The following is a 23,668-nucleotide window of genomic DNA, read 5'->3' as shown; positions in this document are numbered from 1 at the left end:
GGCGGGTCACACACTCATAATGGACCAGGAAGAAATTTTGAACCCCATTCTTGAAATGCATGTGCCCAGAAAATCTTAAAATATTATTTCCAATTTAGGGGGATGGGCTAGAATACAGAATTATAAGGGAGGACTGGTCCAATAGCTGTGGATAACGTTCAAACTTTTTAAGCCCTTGCTGCTGACAGGGTACATCCCACTATGCTTCAAAAAGTACGGAGAGTTTACAAGCCCGTTATATTGGGATTGTATAGAGAAGCCTCACTTCAAGATATTTTCCCGAGATGTTGCTAAAAGATGGTATTTTTATACTTATGTCTGGGGGAAATAGCTAGTCAAATCCCAGACCTTACAGACTGATGATGCTAGCATCGTTTCAACTGGAAATGATGGAGTAATTAACAAATTGGTACCTGATCAGCAATCAAAGGGCCAAAAATTTGGTTGCAAAGAATCAAATGGGTTTTAAAACCGGATTTGCCAAGAGAACAGATGTACAACAAGTGGTATAGCGTTTAGAAAAAGCTCTTGGAACTATGAAAGTTCTTTGGCATATTTCTAAACATAGAAGGGTGTTTGACGGTGCTGCTTTTGAAACAATAGAAACACTTATGGAGGAAGGGAAAATAAATAAATCTGTTTAGTGTCCTCATAGTCTCTGGAATCATCAAGCAGTCGTAGAGTTAAAGAGAATAAATAATTCAAAGAATGAGGTAGTAGGATTCACAAATAAAAGCACAAGGTAAGTTCTTACTACCCTAAAAATATATGATCATCTGATAACTCGAAAAACGGGTGAAATATCTGGTGGTCATTACTAATCATCAGTTTAACTAGAAAACTCAGTGCGTAGAGAAAGTATGGAAATTCAGAGCTTCCCTAATCCAATTCCAAAGAATGGAGAGGAAAAAATATGTCTTAGAGCCAGATAAGATTAGGTATCTGTATTAGACAGCAATTCAACCATCCTGTCATAACGTGCAGGGTTCTGCGTCAATTCGACTAAAGTTTTGAACCACACAACCCCTTTAAAGAGGGTACAAGTACTAGCCTGCTTAACGATCACCTTAGCATATGATGCCATGTCCGTGGCAAAGGACGCTACGCCGGGCGTGGCGTCCAACTGGCAACGAGGCTGGAAACCACGCCGCATGTGGCGTCCAAAAAGTAGTGGTTCTGGCAGAACCATCAACAGAAGCAAAAAATTTTACATCCAGAATCTTTTCTATAGATTCCAGTCAATAAAAAACTTTCTAAAGGAAGAAGCAAAAAAAAATGCTGTTAGGCTGCAGACTGTGGATTACTGGACCCAGAGACAAAAGGTACGAAATGGAAAAATCAAAACATGTGGTCACCTGAAACTCGTTATTGCTGGAGCTGTAGATGCCTAGGTGCTCTAGATGCCTAAGGATAACATTGTCCCACTTGTAAAGCCTGAAAGGCAATTTCAGACTGCAATAAAGGATAAGAATGTAATAGATCAGGTAATAGCGGCGATTAGCGAAACAGTAAAAATTATCTATTCTACGAATGGTTCACAATCCCATGAAAAAATAGGAACTGGATTTATGATAAACCAGAGTGGATAAGGAAAAAACAAGTTGAGTGATATCTTACAGCTTTCCAGGCTGATATTCTGTAATAGAACAGGCAGCTAAGAGATAGATGTGAATAGAAAGTTCAAAAAGAGAAATATACATATTAATTTACAACCGAGCATGCTTCAAGGCGTTTGAGATTATTAAGAGCAAGCAAAAAAAGAGTTAGAACGCTGTGAAACACAGAACAGACTAGCATTCAATGGAAGTTGAATTACATTGACTTAGCCTCCAGCACCTTTTAGGATCACAGATAATGAACTGGTAGATGAAGCAACTAAGGCTTGGACATCCCTGAAATGCTATGGATCGGAACTTTACATTCCTATCTCTCAAAGCTGCTGGAAAGCGGAAAAAAGGAGAAAGAACTATGAGAGGGCGAAACAACCTTATGTAATCTTTGGGGTGCGGAGGCAATAGGTCTTTGTGCCCTCGGTCTGGAGCAATTCAGTGATTTCACCAATAATAATAACCACAAAAATAGACCTTAGACGTTTTCTATTTTTGCTCACAATCGAGAAAAGATTTTTTTCCCCTTCAGAAAACTTGACCAATTTGTTGATTGAAAGATAAATACACCATTCAATACTTTTCCAAACATAATAATTGCTGCCTCCGCATATTCCTTTGTATCTACAGTGAGATATGATAATTTATGTTGAAGGATACATGATGATGGAGGAATGGAGAGCCCATGGGTCCAAGAATCAAATAGTTTGCCGTGGCTAATCATAGATCCACGAGAAGCATATCAAAGGTCGAAAGATTGCATCTGGCTCATCAGAAGCGGTTCAGCCACCTTTCATGTGTATCTTAGTTCCCTTACCATTTTCAAGATGCTCCTTCCTTATTCCGCTAACATATGTCCTAAAGTTCGTGACTCGTTCACCGGGCTTAACATACTTGTCATAGATGCAATGGCCAAAATGGTTTACAATTGATACTCTTGCGACCACATTTTCATCATTAATGCCAACACCAACCATCTCACAGTCCATTGCCACAACTTTTGTAAGTCTTAAAAAGAAGAAAAAAATCAATTAGTACTTGCGCGATTTTCAAACAGTTCGTACATAAGAAACGGAATTTTGATACCAAGAGATATAGCATCTAAAGAATGGATTTTATTGCAGATTCTGAATATTAAGTTTAGCCAAATATTTCAAGTTTAGTCTTACCGATCAAAGGTTACGAGCGAGAGAAAATTTGCCTGATTTTCAAAAAAAAGGGGAAACACCCCCTAAAAGTCATAGAATATTAGTGAAAATTACACCATCACATTCAGCGTATCACAGAGCCCTGCTGTAGAGGTTTCAAGCTCCTATTAGCAAAAATGTGGAATTTGTATTTTTTACTAGAAGAAAGATCACGGATGCGTGTTTATTTGTTGTTTTTTTGTGGTGATCGTGTTGACCTAGTGGTCCTTGGATATCGAAAGAGGGCTCATTCGAACAGAAATTAAAAGAACTAGTGGTATTTTTAAGTGATCAAAAAACGGAGGGCAACTAGGCCCGCTCCCAAAACCTTTTTTTTCTCAATATCGTCCGATCAAAATATTGAGATAGCCATTGTGTTCAGCACAGTTGAAAGCCGAATATCTATACCTTTGGAGATTTCATGGCCCCCCACAGCCCCTGGGAAAAGGTCTTTAATTTACAAAATTTGTTCATTGTTTACGTGTAGTATTTGATATTGGGAAGTATTCATATATTTTCGGGTGAGGGGGAGGGGGGTATTTTCTACTGGTGGGATTTTCCACGGGGACAATTTTGTGTGGGGAGGGAGGTTTACTGGAGGTGAATTTTTTAAGAAAAATTTTACACTAATGGATTTGCCAGAATTCCTATACGAGATTCTTCTTCTGTCTTGCTTTCTCGTTGTCTATTCAATTTTACGCGCGGAGATATTAAGGGTAAGTGTCCGGGGCAAGTTTTCACCGGAATTGAATTGTCTAGAGCAGTGGTGGTTATCAAACTTATTTATACACTACCCCTTTTTACTCACAAAATATTTTAGGTACCCCTTCTCAGTTACCAATACTAAGTAAACTATAGCTAAAATATAAATAAAATTGCCCATCCTACGGATTTAGGGTTGTTTTATTTTTTGTTGGCTAGCCATGTACCCCCTAAAAACTTTTGCGCACCCCCAAGGGGTACACGTCCCATAGTTTGAGAACCACTGGTCTAATAAATCAGTCACGAGGAGGATTTTTCTGTGGAGGTGCAGCCAGTTTTCCATGCATTATTTAAAAAACGATCAGAAATTAAATAAAAAAAAAAAAACAAGTTTTTTCAACTGAAAGTAAGGTACAACATTAAAAACAAACAGGAATTATTAAATTATGTCCCAATTTTTTAAGAATGACTCCTGAAACACTATGTCCTTTTAATTAAAACAATAAGAAGCTTTTTTTAAAGTACTAAAAAAATTAGCGTAAAGAGCGAGGTGTTGAGGAGGAGCAACCCCCCTCATATACGTAATAGTTTCTGTTCGTTTTGAGTTTAAATGTTGCTCCTTACTTTCAGCTGAAAAAAATAGTTTCTTTATACAGTAGCAGAAAAAAATTACTACTACTACTAACAACGCACCGCAGCACCGAGCTGCCTGTGGTTAACATAGTGTGTGCGTGTGTGTGTGTGTGAGAGAGAGAGAGAGAGAGAGAGAGAGAGAGAGAGAGAGAGAGAGAGAGAGAGAGAGAGAGAGAGAGAGAGAGAGAGAGAGAGAGAGAGAGAGAGAGAGAGAGAGAGAGAGAGAGAGAGAGAGAGAGAGAGAGAGAGAATTCTAGTCCATTTTGGTTATCCAGTTAATCGAGTTAAGAATCCTTGCGTAGTCCCGATCAAACAAGGTGAAAAATGCAGATCTTTCTGTTGAAAAGCTGGCGATGGTAGGGAATAGGTCATGATTTAGAGGCCAAGGGTCCACTTAATCACTCAAATAATACAGATTGAGAATCCTTGCATGATTCTGCTTCAAACAAAGCACAACGTGCATACCTTGCTGCAAAAAAAGAAAATGGTCTGAAGGGAGCAGGGAAGGGTTTCGCAACTAGAAGGACTAAATGCCAAGATTCTGTTGAATAAGAATACTAGCTGCAAATCCTTCAATGATTGCGGTTCAAACACTGTGAACGATGTCGCTCTTTTACTAAAAGGTTTAAAAAAGGATAGCATAACAACAGACCCACTTTAGCCCCCAGCTTATTTTTGCAGCGAATAAGTTGTTTCATTCATTTTGGGCTGTCATTATCAAAATTTGTACAGCTGTGTACCAGAACTAAAGTTGTTAACCCCCTAAAAAGAACAGCTTCAGATACTCCTCTCTTAAAGATGGATGAAATCTCAACTTCAGCTCACATACCGTTATCTTTGGCTAAGGACAAGCAAACACCATTCTTTTTGGCCACAGTCAAGAATTATACACGGCTTTCCAAAATGTAAAGCCATGTTCGTCAATTTGACCGCAGGTCTCCACTTCCAACGAAAACCCTTATAGCTTCATCACAACAAACTGAAATCGGCGGCAGAAGAAAAACCAAGTGTTCCTCAAAGTCATTTGTGAATTATTAAATTGGGAGCTTCGGTGTTGGCTGACCAATTTTTCAAAATTTAAACGGTAATTTTTGCTTGAGAAAAACAAAACATCAATCTATAAGTATTTCCAACACCTAGAGGGGTAAGCTTACCCTCTTCCTGTAGGTGCACCTGCACAGAACATGGTAAATAAACAAAACAATTATTAATTGCAATGATATAGAGTATTATACTTCTAGTTATTTCCAGTGATGTATAGGCAATAATCTAGTGATTTATGAGCTGATTGCGATTTTTTTCAAGAATCTAGTGATTTTCTTTTTCACTGGGTGGCAACCTTGCTTTTCATACACCCGCCTCAGCTTTATGGAGAATAGTTATACATCTCTTTAAAATTTGTCAAAATCCGATCAGTTCCAGTTCACCAAGTTTATCAAAATCCGATCAGTCCCTTTCACCAAAGACTTAAAATTGTAAGTCCAAAGCTACTCAAAAAAAGAAGAAAGTGTTCAAGTCCTTTTTCAGGCGAAAGATTTTTTGTATGTATTCTGGGTCACTTTGCCCCAAAAACATTGAGATAAAATTTTAACGGCAATTCAAAAATAAGACAGATTTTCAAGCCCCTACTTCAGCTGAGCTTCTTTTTGAAGTTCAGCTGATCTTTTTTTTTTTTTTTTTTTTTTTTGGTACAGAGGGCAATCAGAAAAAAAACACTATTCATACTCTTTTCGAGCTCCATTTTCGGGAGGCTCACACTCTGACAAAATTATTTTTGTACATTATGGCTCCCTTTGCCCTGAGGCTTATGGTTTTACTTTTCAAGCTATTCAAAAAGAAGCGTTTTTGACCTGTTTCTGGCCTCATTTTTGGGCAAACCAACATTTTGTTGGTTTGAAATTAATTGAAAACCGACATTTTCGATGCATCTAGTCAAGAAAATAAATACATTAAGGGCACCTCACTCTTTACTTAGTCCACGCTAGTGTATTGACTCTGACAGAGCTCCTATGATACAGAAACTACACGATAAAATTATCGAAAAGTTGGAGTGATAAATATCTTCTTTGATTCTATATGCATCTCTAGTGGCTTTTCTACAAAAGTAACCGTAATGCATGATAATTTTCAATCCCAAGATTCAATTTCTGAAAGCATAAATTGATGCTTAGAAACTGGGAGTACTGACACAAATTGATAAACGTGGTAAAACTTCCAAAAGAGAATCTCTAGTTAATTACTAAAATAGGAAAGTCAAGTTATTCAACTAGCGAAACGAAGACAAGAAAAAAGGTGTTTCATTAAAAAGACACAATAATCTTGAAGAACAAATCGTTAGAACAGATATACATGACAAGAAAAAATTAATCTACTCTGCACTTTCTCAGTTTTTGTTTATGATCTCATCTCAAAAACACTATTTGCAGGTTTGCTTCCAATATATTGATTCGAAAGGGAAGGGGGGGGGGGTCAAAATACAGAATTTCTGTTTTGTTGTATTTTACCTTTCAATTGTCAAAAAGGTTTTGCTGTAGTCATTCATGTTTTGAAGGGATGGGGTTGAAGCCTAAAGCCCATCCTCCTAGATACGAATTTATTTATAAGAGTAATTTTTACAAATCCACCTTTAACCTTCTTTAACTTCAAAACATAACTGATTAAAAGAAAAAACTCTATTTAGCAGTTAACAAAACATTCCAATAACTCACTGATAAAATAACTAAATTTTAGTTGACTTAGGATTTTCATTGGAAAAATTGATATCAAAAGCTACTAAAGTGCCCCGTTCAATTTTTCCTTATTGTGCCTGTACAGACTAAGTTATTACCATGGTTTACTTTGCTTGGTTATTCCAAAAGCAATCATTCCAAAGTCTTGTTGAAAAAATACTAAAGACTTTTTTTTTTGAAAAAAGATAGGTGACCAAATAGTTAGCCCTTGTAGCCTGTTCCAAAAACTTCCATTCCGTTTTTAAGAAAAAGACAAGATTGTTAGAACGTAAAATTAACTATTTGACTGGGACTGGGCAAAATATAAACGTACTATTTCTTTTTTCTAAGATATTATTTCGGAACATTTTGTGAGTTACGTTAAATTTATTTAATTCTTAAGTTCAGCATAGTTCTCCAGCTTTTCATATTGTATTTTGAAAAAAAATTATTCATTTTCTGCTCCTTCTTATATACCCAATCAATAAAATCTGTTCACTGACGAATTTGATGATACATAAAAGTTTATTAGCACTTGCGTTTTTCTGTAATTCCCTCGGAAAAAAAAGAAGAGACAGGCAAATAAATAAATATTCTGACAGCTATAGATACATAAGGTCCAAACCTTTATGGAATTAGAAATTTTTCTGGTAGAAGAGGGGGGGGGGTTAACCTTATGCATTCTATTTTTCTAACATTGTAGCTTATTTTTTTTAGAATTTTCAGAGGACTTGAAAATTACACTAAATTACTTAAACCATACGGTCGTTATTTAAAGGTGACATTATATTAGGGTGTAAAGGTTGGCATGTCATTTCAGCGAGTGAAGCATCGTACATGTTTTGTTATTATAAGATTTTGTATTATTTCATTAATTTCAAAACATACCCTTTAAAAGCAGTCTCCTTTACTAGGCTTACGCCTTTTCCAGCAGGAGCTTTTTCCTTTGAAGCTTCTAAAAGTATTTCATCAACTCCATCGAACCATATTTCCTCCGATTCCTCATTATCTATTTTCCTCTTTTTTGAAGTTGGTTCTAAAGACGATGATTCAGGCGACTTTGTCCTCGGATTTCCTGTTTGAAGAATAGTGCTTAAAGCTGACTTAGCAGTTGGTTGTGAATTTCTTGATTTGGAGACATTTACTTTAGTCCGCATTTTGTTTTTTGCTAGACTTTCTGTTTTGGTTAGTACATCCTTGTCCTGACCAATCATCTGAAAATAAAAATCACTATCATGAAGCTGACGCTGAAATATAATCGATTCACTACAGAAACGCTTCTTGTGGGGACTAGTATGCTCCAATCTTGATTCCAGCACTAGATGCAACATAGTAAAGAGCAAACCACGGTCCATAGTAGCTGAAGATGTAAGAACGCATTTCGAAAAAAAAACTATCTAGTGAGAAAAATTTCCATTTGAAGCTGATTCAGAACTTTAACTAATATTTCAGCTAATCTTAGCAGTAAGGTTTTTGAGAAAGCCAACTTATTAAAAAAAAAAAAAAAAAAAAAAAAAAAAAAAAAAAAAAATGAGACCCATCGACAAGGGCGTCGAATCGCCCAAGATGGAGGTGACCCATCATGTTTTTACATAGGTAGCACCGATGTGTATTTTTCTTCTTTTTTCCAGGGGCTATCATATAGAACCAGTAGCTGTAGATTTTTGGGAGAGGGATTATTTGAACGGAAGTCCTTATACCACACGCCCTTTTTAAGTAACAAAAGAGACAGTGTCAAAACAAAGTGGTGTTTTCTGGGATTTTGTGCAACAAACGTCAATTTTTCCCTAAAGAGAGTCGAAATGCCATGGGACGGAAATTCTAAGACAGCAAATAGATTTGTCATAGTCGGAATCCCTAAACAGAAGGTTTTGAGCCGCCCCATCTTCAAAACGGCTCAACAGTATGTGAACTACGTTTTACAGTATGAAGTGAACGCTGCAGAGAGTTAGGTGTTTATTCAGAAATCTGTCAGCTAATAATAGCATGAATGCTGCAATAATTGCCAAGGATGTTGATAAATCATTCAGAAACCTGTCGGCTGATAATAACATGAACAATGCAGTAATTACCAAGGCTTGCTCGGTTATTTGTTGTAATTTCTGTTTGTTTTCGGTTTCATTTATTTATTGATGCTGCTTTGTGGTAGTTTCACGCTTGGTTAAATATTTGATTCTATTTTCGCTCATTTTTGGTTTAATGGGGGTTTTTACTTTTTCTTGAAAAACTTATTTTGTGGACTAAGTTTCAAATTAATTTTTGTTCGGTTTATATTGTCATAGTCTTTTTCGGGGACACAGAATTGGAAAGCTGATTGCCCTCCAATCACCTTTGACTCTTAAAAAGGCCACTAGAACTTTTAATTTCCAAGCAAATCAGCTCCTTCAAAATATAACCGGTATTACTAGTTATGATAGAGCAGCACGGCCTATGATATTATTTATATGCCCTTTTAATACCGGCAAGCATATAGTTTTTTTTCGTTTTATTGAAACTCCATCTAAACGCTCCCTAAAAGTTTCAACTTATTGTCCTTAATATCATTAGTTACAGTAACCGTAGAAGTAGTATTAAAAGTATACACACAGTGTCTTCTGGCTAGTTCAAAATCTGCCAAAACTTACTCTCAAAGGTCTAACTTAACAATGTAATAATCTACATGATCGTTGTTCGTATTGATTTAGTTCAACATCTGCCTAAATTATGCACAATTATAATAAGTATGCACATATCACCTTTGGTTTTTTTTTCAACATCCCCTTCATACCCGATGTTCCAACTTGACGGAACATCAAGTTGATGTTCCAACTTCAATACCCGATGTTCCAACTTGATACATAAATCAATGCTTACAATACGTTCTTTTGTCAATCTAAATACACATGGTGTCTTTTGTTAGTTGGAACTTGTCATTAATATTCTCTCAAATTTTACCTTCATAGACAGTGCTAGCGTCAAAATAGTTGCATTGGCAGTAGGAGAAGTAGTTGCAGTGTTAGTGTTGTAGTAGTGGTAACAGTAGTAGCAGCAGTATTCATAGCAGTAGTACCATGTACATCTTGCCTTTTGATCAGTTGAACATCCCTTTCATGATGCCCCGAAAGTTTCACCTTGGCACGGTAAGCTGTTCCAAAAATATTGCTAATTTGCGCTTTTGAACCTCTTTTGACGCCCTTTTCATCTTAATACTCTAAGCCTTACAATTTTTTGTAATTGAAGTAGTAGTTAGAGTAGTTTAGTAGCAGCACTAGTATTAGTAAAAGTAGCAGTGGTAGTAGTGTTAGCAGTGACATGCATATACTATCATATTGTCAATTGATCTTCCCATTTAAGTATTCTCTGATAGTTCCAAATTAATACCCAAATCCGATCTCAAGATACGCCTTTTTGACAATCTGCATGCAAAGAATATGTTTTGATTTAGTTCAAACTACCCCCTCAATATTCTGTCGAATTTTCAACTTCATACGCTAAGCCTTAAGTGTGCTAGTATCATAGTAGTAGTGGGTGTAGTAGGAACAGTAGTAGCAGTAATAGTGTATTATTAGCAGCAGTAGTAGTAGTAGTAGCAGTATTAATAACAGTAGTAGCAGGTACTTTTTTCTTTTGGTCAACTTAATATTCCGTTCATGATACCTCTGAAATTTCCTCTTGAAACGATAATGCGTTCTAAAAATATTGCTGATACGACCGTCTCATCAATCTATATGCACATAATATGCTTTGATTTAGTTCAACATTTCCTTTCAAAATTTCCTCAGATGATTATTTCAATATCCTCAGTCGTAGTAGTACCCAATAATAAAGTAGTAGTTTTAGTGATAGAATTGATATATTGTTTTTTTGGTCAATTGATCATCTCCCTTATCATTTCCTGAAAGCTCCACATTAATATACTCAGTCGTTCCTGGTTTACACCCTTTTGAAAACCTATATACACATAACATGTTTTGATTAGTTCAACACTCCCCTCAAAATTTCTTGAAAGACTCACCTTAATGCCTTTCGTATTTTGGGAAAGTAGCAGTCAAACATGCAGGGAACGAGTAAGGGAAAATATAATTTCCAATTATCAAACCAGTGAGCCACCTCTAAAGTTTATACAGCCATCCCTTCCATAAAAACCTTAAAGACTCCTGGGGTATAAATTACAACCCATGCCCCGAGGCTCTGGCGCTTTAACAGCCCCAAAAGCCTTGTTGTATGATCTTTGGACTATTTTGAATAAAATTGATGTCTCAGAATGTCTATTGTCTACATTTCGGGAAAACCCGACGTGTAGGGGTAGCTGCCATTTGATCACTTTGACTCTTAAAAAGGGCACTATAACTTCCGATTTCAAGCCACATGAGCCTGACCTGAAGCTCATACAACCAGCCATTCCATAAAAACTTCATATGCCCCCAGGGCGTAACTTACAACCCCCCAGGGCTATGGGGGGTTGGGCCAGCCCTAGAGGCATTGTTATATGTTCTTTGGACTATTTGAATCAAAATGACTATCTCAGAATTTCAATCAGATACATTTGATGAAAAGAGGGGTAGTCACGGAGGGGCTAGTTGCCCTCCATCACTTTTGACACTTAAAAGGAAACTAGATGTCTAATTTCAACCAAATGAGACTCTTCTAAAGTTTATGCTACCATCCCTTTCATAAAAGCCTTAAATGCCCCGGGGAATAACTTACAATGCTTGTCCCCAGGCCCAGGGGGTTTGTTTCAACCCCAAAAGCCTTCTTATAAAACTCGAGACTATTTTGAATAAAATTGCTATCTTAAAACTTAAATTGGAGGCATTTTGGGATAATAAAACGAGTTTGTGTCGGGAGAAGCTGTCCTCCGACCACAGTTAATCTTAAAAAGGGCACTAGAACTTCTGATTACCAGTCGAATGAGCCACTTACCAAGTTTATGCAATCACCGGTTCTATAGAATCCTTATATGCCCCCAGGGCATGACTTAGAGCCCATGGCCTGAGAGATGTGGGGGGGGGGGTGATCCTCCTAAAAACATAATTTCCAGAACTTTCGCTGAACAAAATGGCTGTATTAAAGTTTTAATTGGATGTGTTAGGGGAAATGATGGGCGTGGGGGGCTGGTTGTTCTCCAATCACTTTCGACTATTAAAACAGGAGCTATCCCTTTCAATTTCCAATCAAATGAACCCTTTTTGAAGTTTCTATGACAACTCGCTCTATACGAAGTGCCCTGGCATAAAACAAAACAAAAAAAGTAAATAAATAAATAATACATTGTACCATCATTGTTCTTTGTTCAGGCGCTGCTTATAAAAAAAAAAAAAAAAAACAAAAAAAAAACAGATCATATCACTATAAAGTGATGTTTTCTGCCATTTTATTCCACAAAACAACAATTTTTGCCCCAAAAGGGTAAAATACCAGATGAAGAAAAATCCCACATTAGCCAATAGTCTTTGGTCATCTTATCTTGAAAAACGAGGACAATCGCTTTTCAAACAGTTCGTGGTAATGAACTGTATAGTAAGGAGCGACCCGGCTCAATAGTAATCAAAACACTAAAAAACGGAATTTTAATACAAATAGTTACATCAAAAGAATTGCTTTTTACTGCTGATTTTAAATATATAAGTTTCATCAAGTCTAGACTTACCCATCAAAAGTTACGAGCCTGAGAAAATTTGCTTTATTTTAGAAAATAGGGGGGGAACCCCCTAAAAGTCATAGAATCTTAACAAAATCACACCATCAGATTCAGCGTATCAGAAAACCCTTCTGTACAAGTTTCAAGCTCCTATCTACAAAAATGTGGAATTTTGTATTTTTTGCCAGAACAAAGATCACGGATGCCTGTTTTTTTTTGTTTGTTTTTTCGAGGGGTCATCGTATCGACCCAGTGGTCCTAGAATTTTACGAGAGGAATCATTCGAACGGAAATGAAAAGTTTTAGAGCTCTTTTTTAAGTGACCAAAAAATTGGAGGGCACTTAAAAAGAGGGAACCAATTATTTTCCCAAAGTCATCGGATAAAAATTCTGAGATAGTCATTTTATTCAGCATAGTCGAAAAACCTTATAACTATGTCTTTGGGGACGACTTACTCCCCCACAGTCCCTGTGGGAGGGGCTGCAAGTTACAAACTTTGACCAGTGTTTGCATATAGTAATGGTTATTGGTAAGTGTACAGACGTTTTCAGGGTGATTTTTTTGGTTGGGAGGAGGGGTTGAGAAGAGGGGGTTATCTGGGGGGAACTTTACATGGAGGAATTTGTCATGGGGAAATAAAATTTCCATGAAGGGTGCGCAGGATTTTCTAGCATTATTTAAAAAAAAAACAATAGAAAAATAAATATGAAAAAGTTTTTTCAACTCAAAGTAAGGAGCAGCATTAAAGCTTAAAAAGAACAGAAAATATCACGCACATAAGGGGTTCATCTCCTCCTAATACCTCACTCTTTACGCTAAAGTATTTTTATTAATTCCGACTATTTATTCTACAGCCTTTGTGATTCAGGGGTCATTCTTCAGGAATTAGGACAAAATTTAAGCTTTAGTGTAAAGAGCAAGGTATTGACGAGTGGGCGAACCCCCAAAAATACGTAATAAAAACATACGAATATAGAACTTCGTTGCGTAAGCTAATCCGTAAGTTACGTATATCTTTTACTAATGAAAAAGTTTGTAAAAAAACTAAAAGTTCTAGTTGCCTTTTTAAGTAACCAAAAAATTGGAGGGCAACTGGGCGTCCTCCCCCGCTCCTTTTTTCTCAAAATCGTTCGATCAAAACTATGAGAAAGCCATTTAGCCAAAAAAATAAATATACACATTTTGTTTTAATTATTCATCTGCAGAGAGCCGATATCAAGAGCCGAGAGCATGGATTAACTCAAAAACATTCAGATACTAAATAAAAAAAACAAGTTTTTTAACTGAAAGTAAGGAGTAAGGAAAGTAAGGGACATTAAAACTTAAAACGAACAGAAATTACCCCGTATATGAAAGGAGCTGTTCCCTCCTCAGCGCTCCACTCTTTACGCTAAAATTTTATTGTTTTAAGAAGTAGAGTTGAGAGAAAGAGTCAAACTTTAGCAAAAAGAGGTAGGCATTGAGGAGGGAACAGCCCCTTTCATATACGGGGTAATTTCTGTTCGTTTTAAGTTTTAATATCGCTCCTTATTTTCAGTTAAAAAAAAACTTGTTTTTTTTAACTAATCATTCCTTCAAAAATTCCTTCGTTTTTAAAACAGATCTACTTTAAAATTTCGCACCAGGTAGACACCTCAGTTAAAAATTTCAAGCTACAGACAACTCAATTACGACAAAAAGTTAAGAAGCAAATCTGGCTGCATTGAATCGTGACGTCACTTTTACTTTAAATTAAATATAAAAAAAACAAGTTCTTTTAACGGAAAGTAAGGAGCGACATTAAAACTTAAGGAGCGACATTAAAACTTAAAACGAACAGAAATTACTTCGTATATGAAAGGGGCTGCTTCCTCATCAACACCCCGCTCTTTACGCTAAAGTTTGACTCTTTCTCTAAACTCTACTTTTTAAAACAGTAAAAAACTTTAGCGCAAAGAGCGGGGCGTTGATGAGGAAGCAGCCCCTTACGTTACGTAGCGAACTTCTGTATTCTCATATTTTTATTACGTATATGAAGGGGTTCACCCCCTCGTCAATACCTCGCTCTTTACCCTAAAGCTTAAATTTTGTCCCAATACCTTAAGAATGACCCCTGAATCACAAAACCCGTAGAATAAATAGTTGAAATTACTAAAAATACTTTAGCGTAAAGAGCGGGGTATTAGGAGGAGGTGAGCCCATCATATGCGGAATAATTTATGTTCGTTTTAAGTTTTAATGTTTCTCCTTACTTTCAGTTGAAAAAACTTTTTCATATTTATTTTTTCATTGTTTTTATTTTAAATAATGCTAGAAAATCCTGCGCTCCCTTCATGAAAATTTTCTTCTCCCATGACGAATTCCTCCAAGGAGAGTTCCCCAAACATATCCCCCTCTTATCAACCCCCCCCCCAACCTAAAAATCCCCCTGAAAACGTCTGTCCACTTCCAAATAACCATTACTATATGCAAGCACTGGTCAAAGTTTATAACTTGTGGCCCCTCCCACGGGGACGGTGGGGGAGTAAGTCATCCCTAAAGACATATTTATAATGTTTTTTGACTACGTTGAATAAAATGGCTATCTCAAAACTTTGGTTTGGTGACTTTGGGAAAATAATTAGCGTGGGAGGGGGCCTAGGTGCCCTCCAATTTTTTGGTCACTTGAAAAGGGCACTAGAACTTTTCATTTGCGTTCGAATGAGCCCTCTCGCGAGATTCTAGGACCACTGGGTCGATACGATCACCCCTGGGAAAAACTTGAAAGGGGCACTAGAACTTTTCATTTGCGTTCGAATGAGCCCTCTCGCGAGATTCTAGGACCACTGGGTCGATACGATCACCCCTGGGAAAAAAAACAACAAACAAATAAACACGCATCCGTGATCTGCCTTCTGGCAAAAAATACTAAATTCCACATTTTTGTAGATAGGAGCTTGAAACTTCTACAATAGGGTTCTCTGATACGCTGAATCTGATGGTGTGATTTTCGTTAAGATTCTATGACCGTTAGGGGGTTTTTTCCCTATTTTCTAAAATAAGGCAAAGTTTCTCAGGCTTGTAACTTTTGATGGGTAAGACTTGACTAAACTTATATATTTAAAATCAGCATTAAAATACGATTCTTTTGATGTAGCTATTGATATCACAATTCCATTTTATAGACTTTTGGTTACTATTGAGCCGGGTCGCTCCTTACTACACTTCGTTACCACGAACTGTATGATTAAACACAAAAAAACGAATTTTCTTTCAACAGAAGGTAAGAAGCAATATTAAAGCTTAAAAAGAACAGAAATTATTCCTATATGAGGGGGAGACTATCCTCTTCTCCGTCCCTCGTTCTTTAAGCTACATTTTTTTAGTACTTAAAGAAAGTTTCTTATTGCAATTAAACGGCCCTTGTGGTTTAGTCCGGGAAGTGTGTAAAAAAAAGGCCTAACCCGAAACAAATTGCAAGCGAAATGATTCTTTGTCGAACCGACTCAGAAAAATGTACTGGTTCCAAATATGCAAAATTTACTTATCCAGCTGTTTCACAAATATGTTTTTTTTTTGGTTGAGGTTGATTTTGAGGAGGTAAAATTTATGTTTTCAAATAAAGGCGTACAACAAAAAAGTTGTTGTCTAGAACAGGGAAATAGATCACAGTGATTATGCAAATCATATTTATTATAACGTAAAATTAAAACTTAGGTTTTTTTAGGTTAAGGTTGATTGTAAGGAGGTGAAATTCGTGCTTCAATATAAAGGCATACAACAACAAATTTGATGTCCAGAATAACAATCACATAGATATCTGTAAACAAAGGCTTCATAGATGCATTTTAGCAGATATATAAAAAAACACACTTATGTATGGTAGTTTATATTATTTATAAGTGGTAATTTCTGTTTGTTTTAAGTTTGTCTTCATTGCTCAGTATAGTTTGTGTTCACATTAGGCCTCATTTCTTCATTCATATTAATCGTGATTCACTTTAAGTTGAACATCTTATACGAGACGTTTTCTGCATGTCTTTAGTTTTAAATCCGGCCTTTACGTTTCACGGCTAGTTTTAGGGAGGACAGCCTCTCACTACATAGTTTCTCACTAAGTCCAGAGATAAATTGGGTGGTCCTCCTTTCCCCTTCAATCAGCTGTATTTCAATTTTTTTAAAGGAACAGCAAGGCAAGTTCTGAAGCCAAGGACCGGTCTTACAATTGCCTTATTGTCGGGCAAATAAAAACAGTATTGAATCATCAGCGTAAAGGGTTAAGTGAAAGCTGACTTCGGGTATCTTGTCATTAATATAGAGAATAAAAAGCGTGGGTCCAAGAAATGTTCCCTGGGAAACAACACTCAAGACTTTGCAAGGTTGCAATTGGGTACATTTGCCGTCTGTAGTGAAGAGTCTTAGAGTCTGAGATGTATCGGCCGGGTTGTCCATTAGCCAATCTACTAATTCTTAATTGATTTCTGATGCTGTTAACTTGGAACAAAACCGATTATGTGGGACCTTGTCAAAACGCTTTGGCTAGATATAAAATAATCAAATCAACAGGAAGGTATTTATCCAGTTGCTGGGTAACCTGTTTGTAGGCATCTAAAAGGTTGGTTTCTAAAGATTTTCCTGGGAGAGAGCCGTGCTGGAAGTTGGAGATAAGACCCTTATAACAAAGTGTTGAACAAGCGTGTCGTTAAAGATTCGCTCGAGGACTTTTGCGTCAGCAGATGTGAGTCTGATAGGTCTATAATTTCCGACTTGTGACCTATCCTCCTTTTAAAAGATAGGCGTGGTATAGACTAGTATATAATAGAGAGTGACTTCATTATGATTAAAGGAATGTTGCAAAAGTATAGCCAATACAAGGGCAATTTCACCAACAGCTTCTTTTAGCAGGTGAGGTGAATGTGGTCGGGACCATCAGCCTTGTTGCTGAAAATTGTTTTGAGTCGTTTCTTGAACATAGATGCAGAAATAGTAATACAACTCATTTGCTTGAGGATATAGTTCTTTAGGTTAGGAGTGGGAGCATTATCTGGTTCATTAGTGAAGATTGATGTGAGTTGCTCATTAAGAAGATCGGCTATACTTTAAGTGCCATTGACTTCATTTCCTTCGCCTGTATTGCTCTGATTTCAACAGGATGTAGCATTGCTAACTTTCAATTAAAATGTCTCCATGAAGGGGAGAAAACAAAGGGGAGAAGGAACAGACATATTAACATGTCTCTTTATATGGGTATTAAAACTGTACGTGCTAAATAGGCTTGTTACGTAAAATGATAGATTACAAAAGATTGTGTTTGTTGGCCATCTATCTGGGACCAAAAAAAAATCATGTTGTCTCGGAATGGGATAAGAAAAGCTTATCAGAAAGTATTTCAGGGAAATTAAAAATATTTACAAGGGAATAAAGAGTCAAGCTTTGAATAGATTGGGATCAAAAAGGGGCGTGCACAGTTGTCTTGGCCACAGGTGGCTTGATGTTGTAGGAGTTGTTTGCAGTAATAATAGTTGCTAAATTTGGATCCCTTGCCCCCTACAACAGCATGTCACTTGTAGAGGTAAACTTTTACAGATATTTTTTAAGAATTTATTTAATTAAGAATTAACGACGCTTCTTGACTACTAAGGTCCCTGCGTCGGCCCTGCAGTGCATTCCTGCAGCGTGATTCGATCTCTGGGTTCCTTTTACAGATATTTCTATATAGATGATGGATTTCATATGGAGCTGCAGGGTAAATGGTGGAATATGGGTATTAAGGTGCGTCTCTGATCGCCTTTGGTTCTTAAAACTTATGTTCGCTGCGCAATTTTTCGTATGTTATTTTTCTGCTCTCTAACAGTATTCAAATATCAATGGATGGATTTCATGGGAGACAAACTTGTAGAGACAAATAGGCAAGAAAAATCAACATTATTAGAACTGCTGTAAAACTAATAAGGCTGGTTGTAGGCAAGCGAACTTATTCATGATACTACTCCCAGTCACTAAAAACAATGATAAGAATAATTTTAGCCAAGAAATGCAGATGTTTTGGCCTAGAAAAGATGCAAAAATTACTCACCTTTTTGCATCCGTTTCAAAACCCGAGAAACACAGCTTAATAAATAAAATACCATGAACAATCTTGGGTCTTTTTTTTTACAGCTAGCATCCAATAATCAAGCCATTTTTATACTAACTTTGACCAATTTTGATGATGCAAAGACCCTCCCTTCTAGTCCAACTTCTATCTACTTCCCTCTATTCCAACAAAAATGCAAATCGTAATATTTTTGGCACTAAGGGACTATACGAAGTGATGCCCTTGAAAACTAATATCATTAATTCGTTGGGTACTGTATGCTTTTAGTGTGAATCTTAATTGTTTTTTTTTTCAACCAAGGGGGCTGTAGCGTGTTTAAACTTAGCAAATCGATATTTTTTTCTATAATTCATTCCTTTGTTAGCACCATGCTTCAGATAAAGAATAACTTTGATAAAAATGTAGCTAAAAACAGTTTATGATGAGATTTTATAAAAGAAGTATCTATGTATTACAGGGAACGTCTATGCTTTTTCTGTAATTAACAGATAAGAACTAATTAATTGCTTAGATATTTGAGCATGCCTTAAGTCTCAAATCTAAATATGGGTCCTAATTTTGCACAAGTTGCACCTACGAGTACATATAAAATGTTCGAAATATATGTACACAGAACTCCGACAGTTTTTTTCATAACTTCTTAGACTAAACAGCCTTCCCATTATTAGATAAAAAGAGAAGTAGAATAATTAAAAAGTATATTTCTAATTAACTTTTTTAGTTAATTACCACATTTAGTTAATTAACCACAAAGAAAAAAAGAGAATTCTCCATAAATAGGAAAGCAACTTACATTGAGTATGTTTTTCCAGTTTACTGAGGCCTGGTCAGCTTTTTTTGGAACAGAAATAACTGTCTTGCAACTCTTAGATGTTTCCAGAGTTTCACTGTCATTTGTTGGTTTCTTGGCGAATGATCTGAATTTCTTTTTTCCACGTTTGGCTTTTTGAATGGCCTTTTCATTCTCAGATTTTTTGCTCAACATTGCAGTCCTGCAAAAAGTATGGCTTAAAATAGCAAAAAAATTCTATGAATAGATTCTTGCATACACCAAAAGTATATTTTTAGGAAAAAAAAAGTGTGATTTGACCAATCTTACTTTATATAATTGGTAAGTATCCATAACAATTAGTCTATTACATGAGATTAAATAACTGGTGTCTGAAGCCAACCTTTCTCTAATGTACTCTAGCAATGAGAGTTCAATTCTACTCAGCATGAGAGAAAACGCCCTATTTTGTCTCATGGCTGGTGGATTGAGTTGAACCATTGGGGGAGGGGGCCCCCTAATCTTCTGTTTGGAGAAGGGGAAAAACATATTTCAACAGCCCTCACAGAAGAGTATACGCTAGAGGTCTTTCTCTTTTCTATGCCTGTCTTATAATAGACTCTTCAGCTAATATCCCTACACTTTGCAAAAAAAAAACTATAACATTAGTACACAAGGAATCCTGGTCAACCAGGTTAATCAGACTGATAGAAGAAATTAATAAGGATCAGTAACAAAATTACGTCATGCAACTCATCTTAGGCACTCCAGGAGTAGTGTAATTTTAAATAGATTTTTAGGCTAACTTCAACTGAATTTCTAAGTTCTTGCATTGTGGCTCAACAAATAGCACAAGGCAAAATAAAAAGTTGAGAATGTAGCATAAGACTTTATATCCCTACTAGCTGTTCGGGTGGCGCTTCGCGCCACCCCAACACCTAGTTGGTGGGGGCGCTTCGCGCCCCCCCAAGCCCCCCCGCGCGCGTAAGTCGTTACGCGCCATGTTAGTTACGCGCCATTGTAGTTGTGTCCCTATGTCCCACCTGTGAATATAGATATATATATATATATATATATATATATATATATATATATATATATATATATATATATATATATATATATATATATATATATATATATATATATGTTTTTAACTACGTAAAACTTGCGAATATACAACATGCTTTGCTGTCTCATTGTCTGTGCATATAAATAGATTGTCAGGTTTACCGACTCTTGAACATGCAACATATAATGGTCCATGGGAAAACAATCCGTATTCAGATCTATACCTCATGATTCTAATGATTGCCCTTGAGCTTTGTTGATGGTGATTGCTAATCGACGATTCCCTGTGTCGCCGTCGTCATTTATATATCCCCGTGTGCCCCCCGTTGTCCCGGTCATCATTTATATTCCATGTGTTCCGGTCGTCATTTATGTCCCGGTGTCCCAGTCTGTGAATTCTCTTTGAGGGTCCCGGGCGTCATTGATATTCCTTGTGTCCCGGTGTCCCGGTCGTCATTCGTGTCCCGGTGTCCCAGTCTGTATATACATTCGTTTTTGAATTGGTCTTTTTTTTTAGGTTTTAGTTTTCTGCCTTTTTTTTAGTTTTTTTTTAGTTATACCTCATGATTCTAATGATTGCCCTTGAGCTTTGTTGATGGTGATTGCTAATCGAACATTCTCTGTGTCCCCATCGTCATTTATATATCCCCCTGTGCCCCCCGGCGCCCCCGTTGTAGTTGTGTCCCTGTGTCCCGGTCGTCATTTATATTCCCTGTGTCCCGGTTGTCATTCGTATTCCGGTGTCCCAGTCTGTATATACATTCGTTTTTGAAATGGTAAATGATGAAATAAATTTTTGTATTTTTCCCCTTTTTTTCTTTTTAGTTTTTTTGGTTTTTACATTTTTTTAGTTTTTTTTCTTTTTTCTTTTTAGTTTTTTTTTTATTTTTATTTTTTAGTTTTGTTTTTCTCCTTTATTTTTCTTTTTGTTTCCTTTTTTTAGTTTTTTTTTATTTTTTAGTTTTTTTAGTTTTTTAGCTTTTTTAGTTCTTTTATTAGTTTTTAGTTTGTTTTTTTCTTTTTAGTTTTTTTGTAGTTTTTACCTTTTTTTTAGTTTTTTTTACTTATGTCCTGGTCGTCATTTATACTCCCTGTGTCCCGGTCGTCATTTGTGATGGTTTGTTGACGGTGTTTTGTTGATGGTGGTTGCTAATTGAACATTCCTTGTGCCCCGGTCGCTTTCTCTTTGAGTGTCCCGGTCGTCATTTATATTCCCTATGTGCCGGTGTCCTGGTCGTCATTTGTGTCCCAATGTAATTTCGTAATTTCGTCAGTCGAAAACATGACGTCAGCCGACACAGAAACATGACGTCACCTGATCCACAGACAGACAGACAACTTATTTTTATATATATAGATTGATAGTTCTGATCACTGTTTCTTAGCCGTCTAGGCAGGAAGTTCAAGGCGGGCAGCCATACCATACTTTTCTTATGTATTCCCCTGATTTTTTCCAGGTTAGAGCTGATTTCCATCTTAGAGCTGAGCCAACTTTGACTAAGCTTTCAAGGTCAAATAGCATTACATTTTTTTGCAATTACATTTTACAAACTTTTGTGTTTTTTTACTTCTAGCACGGAAATTCTTAATCAATAATGGAGACAGCAGGACTACCACAAGTTCGGAGGAAAAAAAGGACTTGGGATTTAATTTAAGCAAACCCTTTCTAAGGCCTTTTTGGTCAAAAACTTGGTTTCAGAAAATCTAGCACAAAAGATAACACTAATTACGATCAAAAATCACACTTGTGTAAAGGCGGAAAAACAATGCAGCAGAAATTTTCCACTTATTTGTTTGGAATTCGATCTGTAGTAAACAAAATCGGGATGATAATTTGTAAATATATCTTTATGGTAAGTTTCCCAGTAATAACCATGACATATAACAAATGAAAATCATCACTTCATGAGCAATTTAAAACCTTTTATAGCCATGTTTACATTTCAATTTTTATTTTTGGAAACAAAATCTAAATACACAATTGTTAACAAAAAGGCATAAGAAACAGACCACTTCTCTTCATTTTATGATATTTTCTGGTAGAACAGGGATGTGATGAGCATCCGTTTTATTGACTATATCTGCTTTTCATCAGCACACCAGTGTGCACTGATAGAGTTAAACCCATCTTTACCTTTGCCACTGGTAGCTTGACTTTGATCTTCTTTTCAACGTCAATCTTCAGCCAGTTCAGGACTTCCTTCAGCAATTCATTGGCGGGTGCTTCTTTGAAATCAAAGTTGCTTTTTTTTATCTTTTAAATATCTTTTCATAATCTTTATTGTCTATTTTGTCAAGCAAGTTCTAAAAACTTTTTATTGTTCATCCTCTCTTCTGTTTACAAATTCTACCACTTTCAAGTTTTTTCCCTTTCTTTCACAGATTTTCCAAAAATTCCATTATCTGTCTCTTTAAACAAGATTCTATTAACTACTGGCCTTTCATTCCCTCTTCTGCCTCCAAATCCTGCTGTTCTTTCTCACTTCTTCTTTTGCAGCTTTAAAAAAAAACCTTTCACTTGTTCTAGCAGTCTTGGGCAGTTTATAAGTCTTTAATGATGAATATTTTGCACTCTAAATCTGCCCAGCCCAAAAATTACCAACAATTTTACAATTGCGTAGAGAACTGGTAGAATTCATTTTTTCTTTGTATAATCACTCAAAATACATTAAAAGATAAGCAAGCAACAGTTTAGAGAAAAAAGACAATTGTCAAAGGCTAGATGCCATTGGCGAATTTAATTTTTGACACCAGCATCTGTTTCTGCTTTTATAAATTTTCTGTAACCAAGTCTTTACCTGAGACAAAAAAGCCTCAAGAATGCAATCTAAAGAAAAATCTTGCTCTTCTGCGGAGGAGTTCATAATTTGGCTTGATTCGAGCTTTCATAACAAGGGTTGACTTCAGCTTGTGAATTAGCTTTGCATTTTGCTTGATTCAAGAAAAATCAGCAAGGGGTAGAATTGCAAGCCCAATTAAAGGCAAGACAAACTTCCTTCAGAAATGTATACTTGTTGTCTTGGGAGACAGAACTTTGCTTTTTCTCAAATTGGCACTAATAACAACCTTTTTTTTTTTATGTGTTTGTGCTGTTATTATGTGTTTATTATATATATATATATATATATATATATATATATATATATATATATATATATATATATATATATATATATATATATATATATATATATATATATATATATATATATACATATATATATATATATATATATATATATATATATATATATATATATATATATATATATATATATATATATATATATATATATATATATATATATATATATA

At 36.0% G+C, this 23,668-nt stretch overlaps 1 protein-coding gene across 2 annotated transcripts in view; it reads right to left on the bottom strand.

Moving 5' to 3' along the window:
• The window catches only part of LOC136027303 (RNA exonuclease 4-like), an 89,130-nt gene that overhangs the window by 53,783 nt on the left and 11,679 nt on the right, over positions 1 to 23,668 (bottom strand). Inside the window, exons 2-4 of one of the 2 annotated variants that reach the window (XM_065704413.1) lie at positions 19,307 to 19,505; positions 7,726 to 8,051; positions 2,425 to 2,615 (exon numbers count right to left, since the gene is read on the bottom strand). In XM_065704413.1, coding sequence (XP_065560485.1) covers positions 2,425 to 2,615; positions 7,726 to 8,051; positions 19,307 to 19,498 — 709 coding nt within the window. In that variant the 5' untranslated portion in view covers positions 19,499 to 19,505. Of the gene's footprint in view, positions 1 to 2,424; positions 2,616 to 7,725; positions 8,052 to 19,306; positions 19,521 to 23,668 lie in introns of both variants that reach the window. The other variant, XM_065704414.1, reaches the window with a different exon arrangement.

The sequence above is a fragment of the Artemia franciscana genome, chromosome 5 (assembly GCF_032884065.1).
Source record: "Artemia franciscana chromosome 5, ASM3288406v1, whole genome shotgun sequence".
NCBI lineage: Eukaryota > Metazoa > Arthropoda > Branchiopoda > Anostraca > Artemiidae > Artemia > Artemia franciscana.
This window is presented reverse-complemented; position numbering and strand designations above follow the sequence as displayed.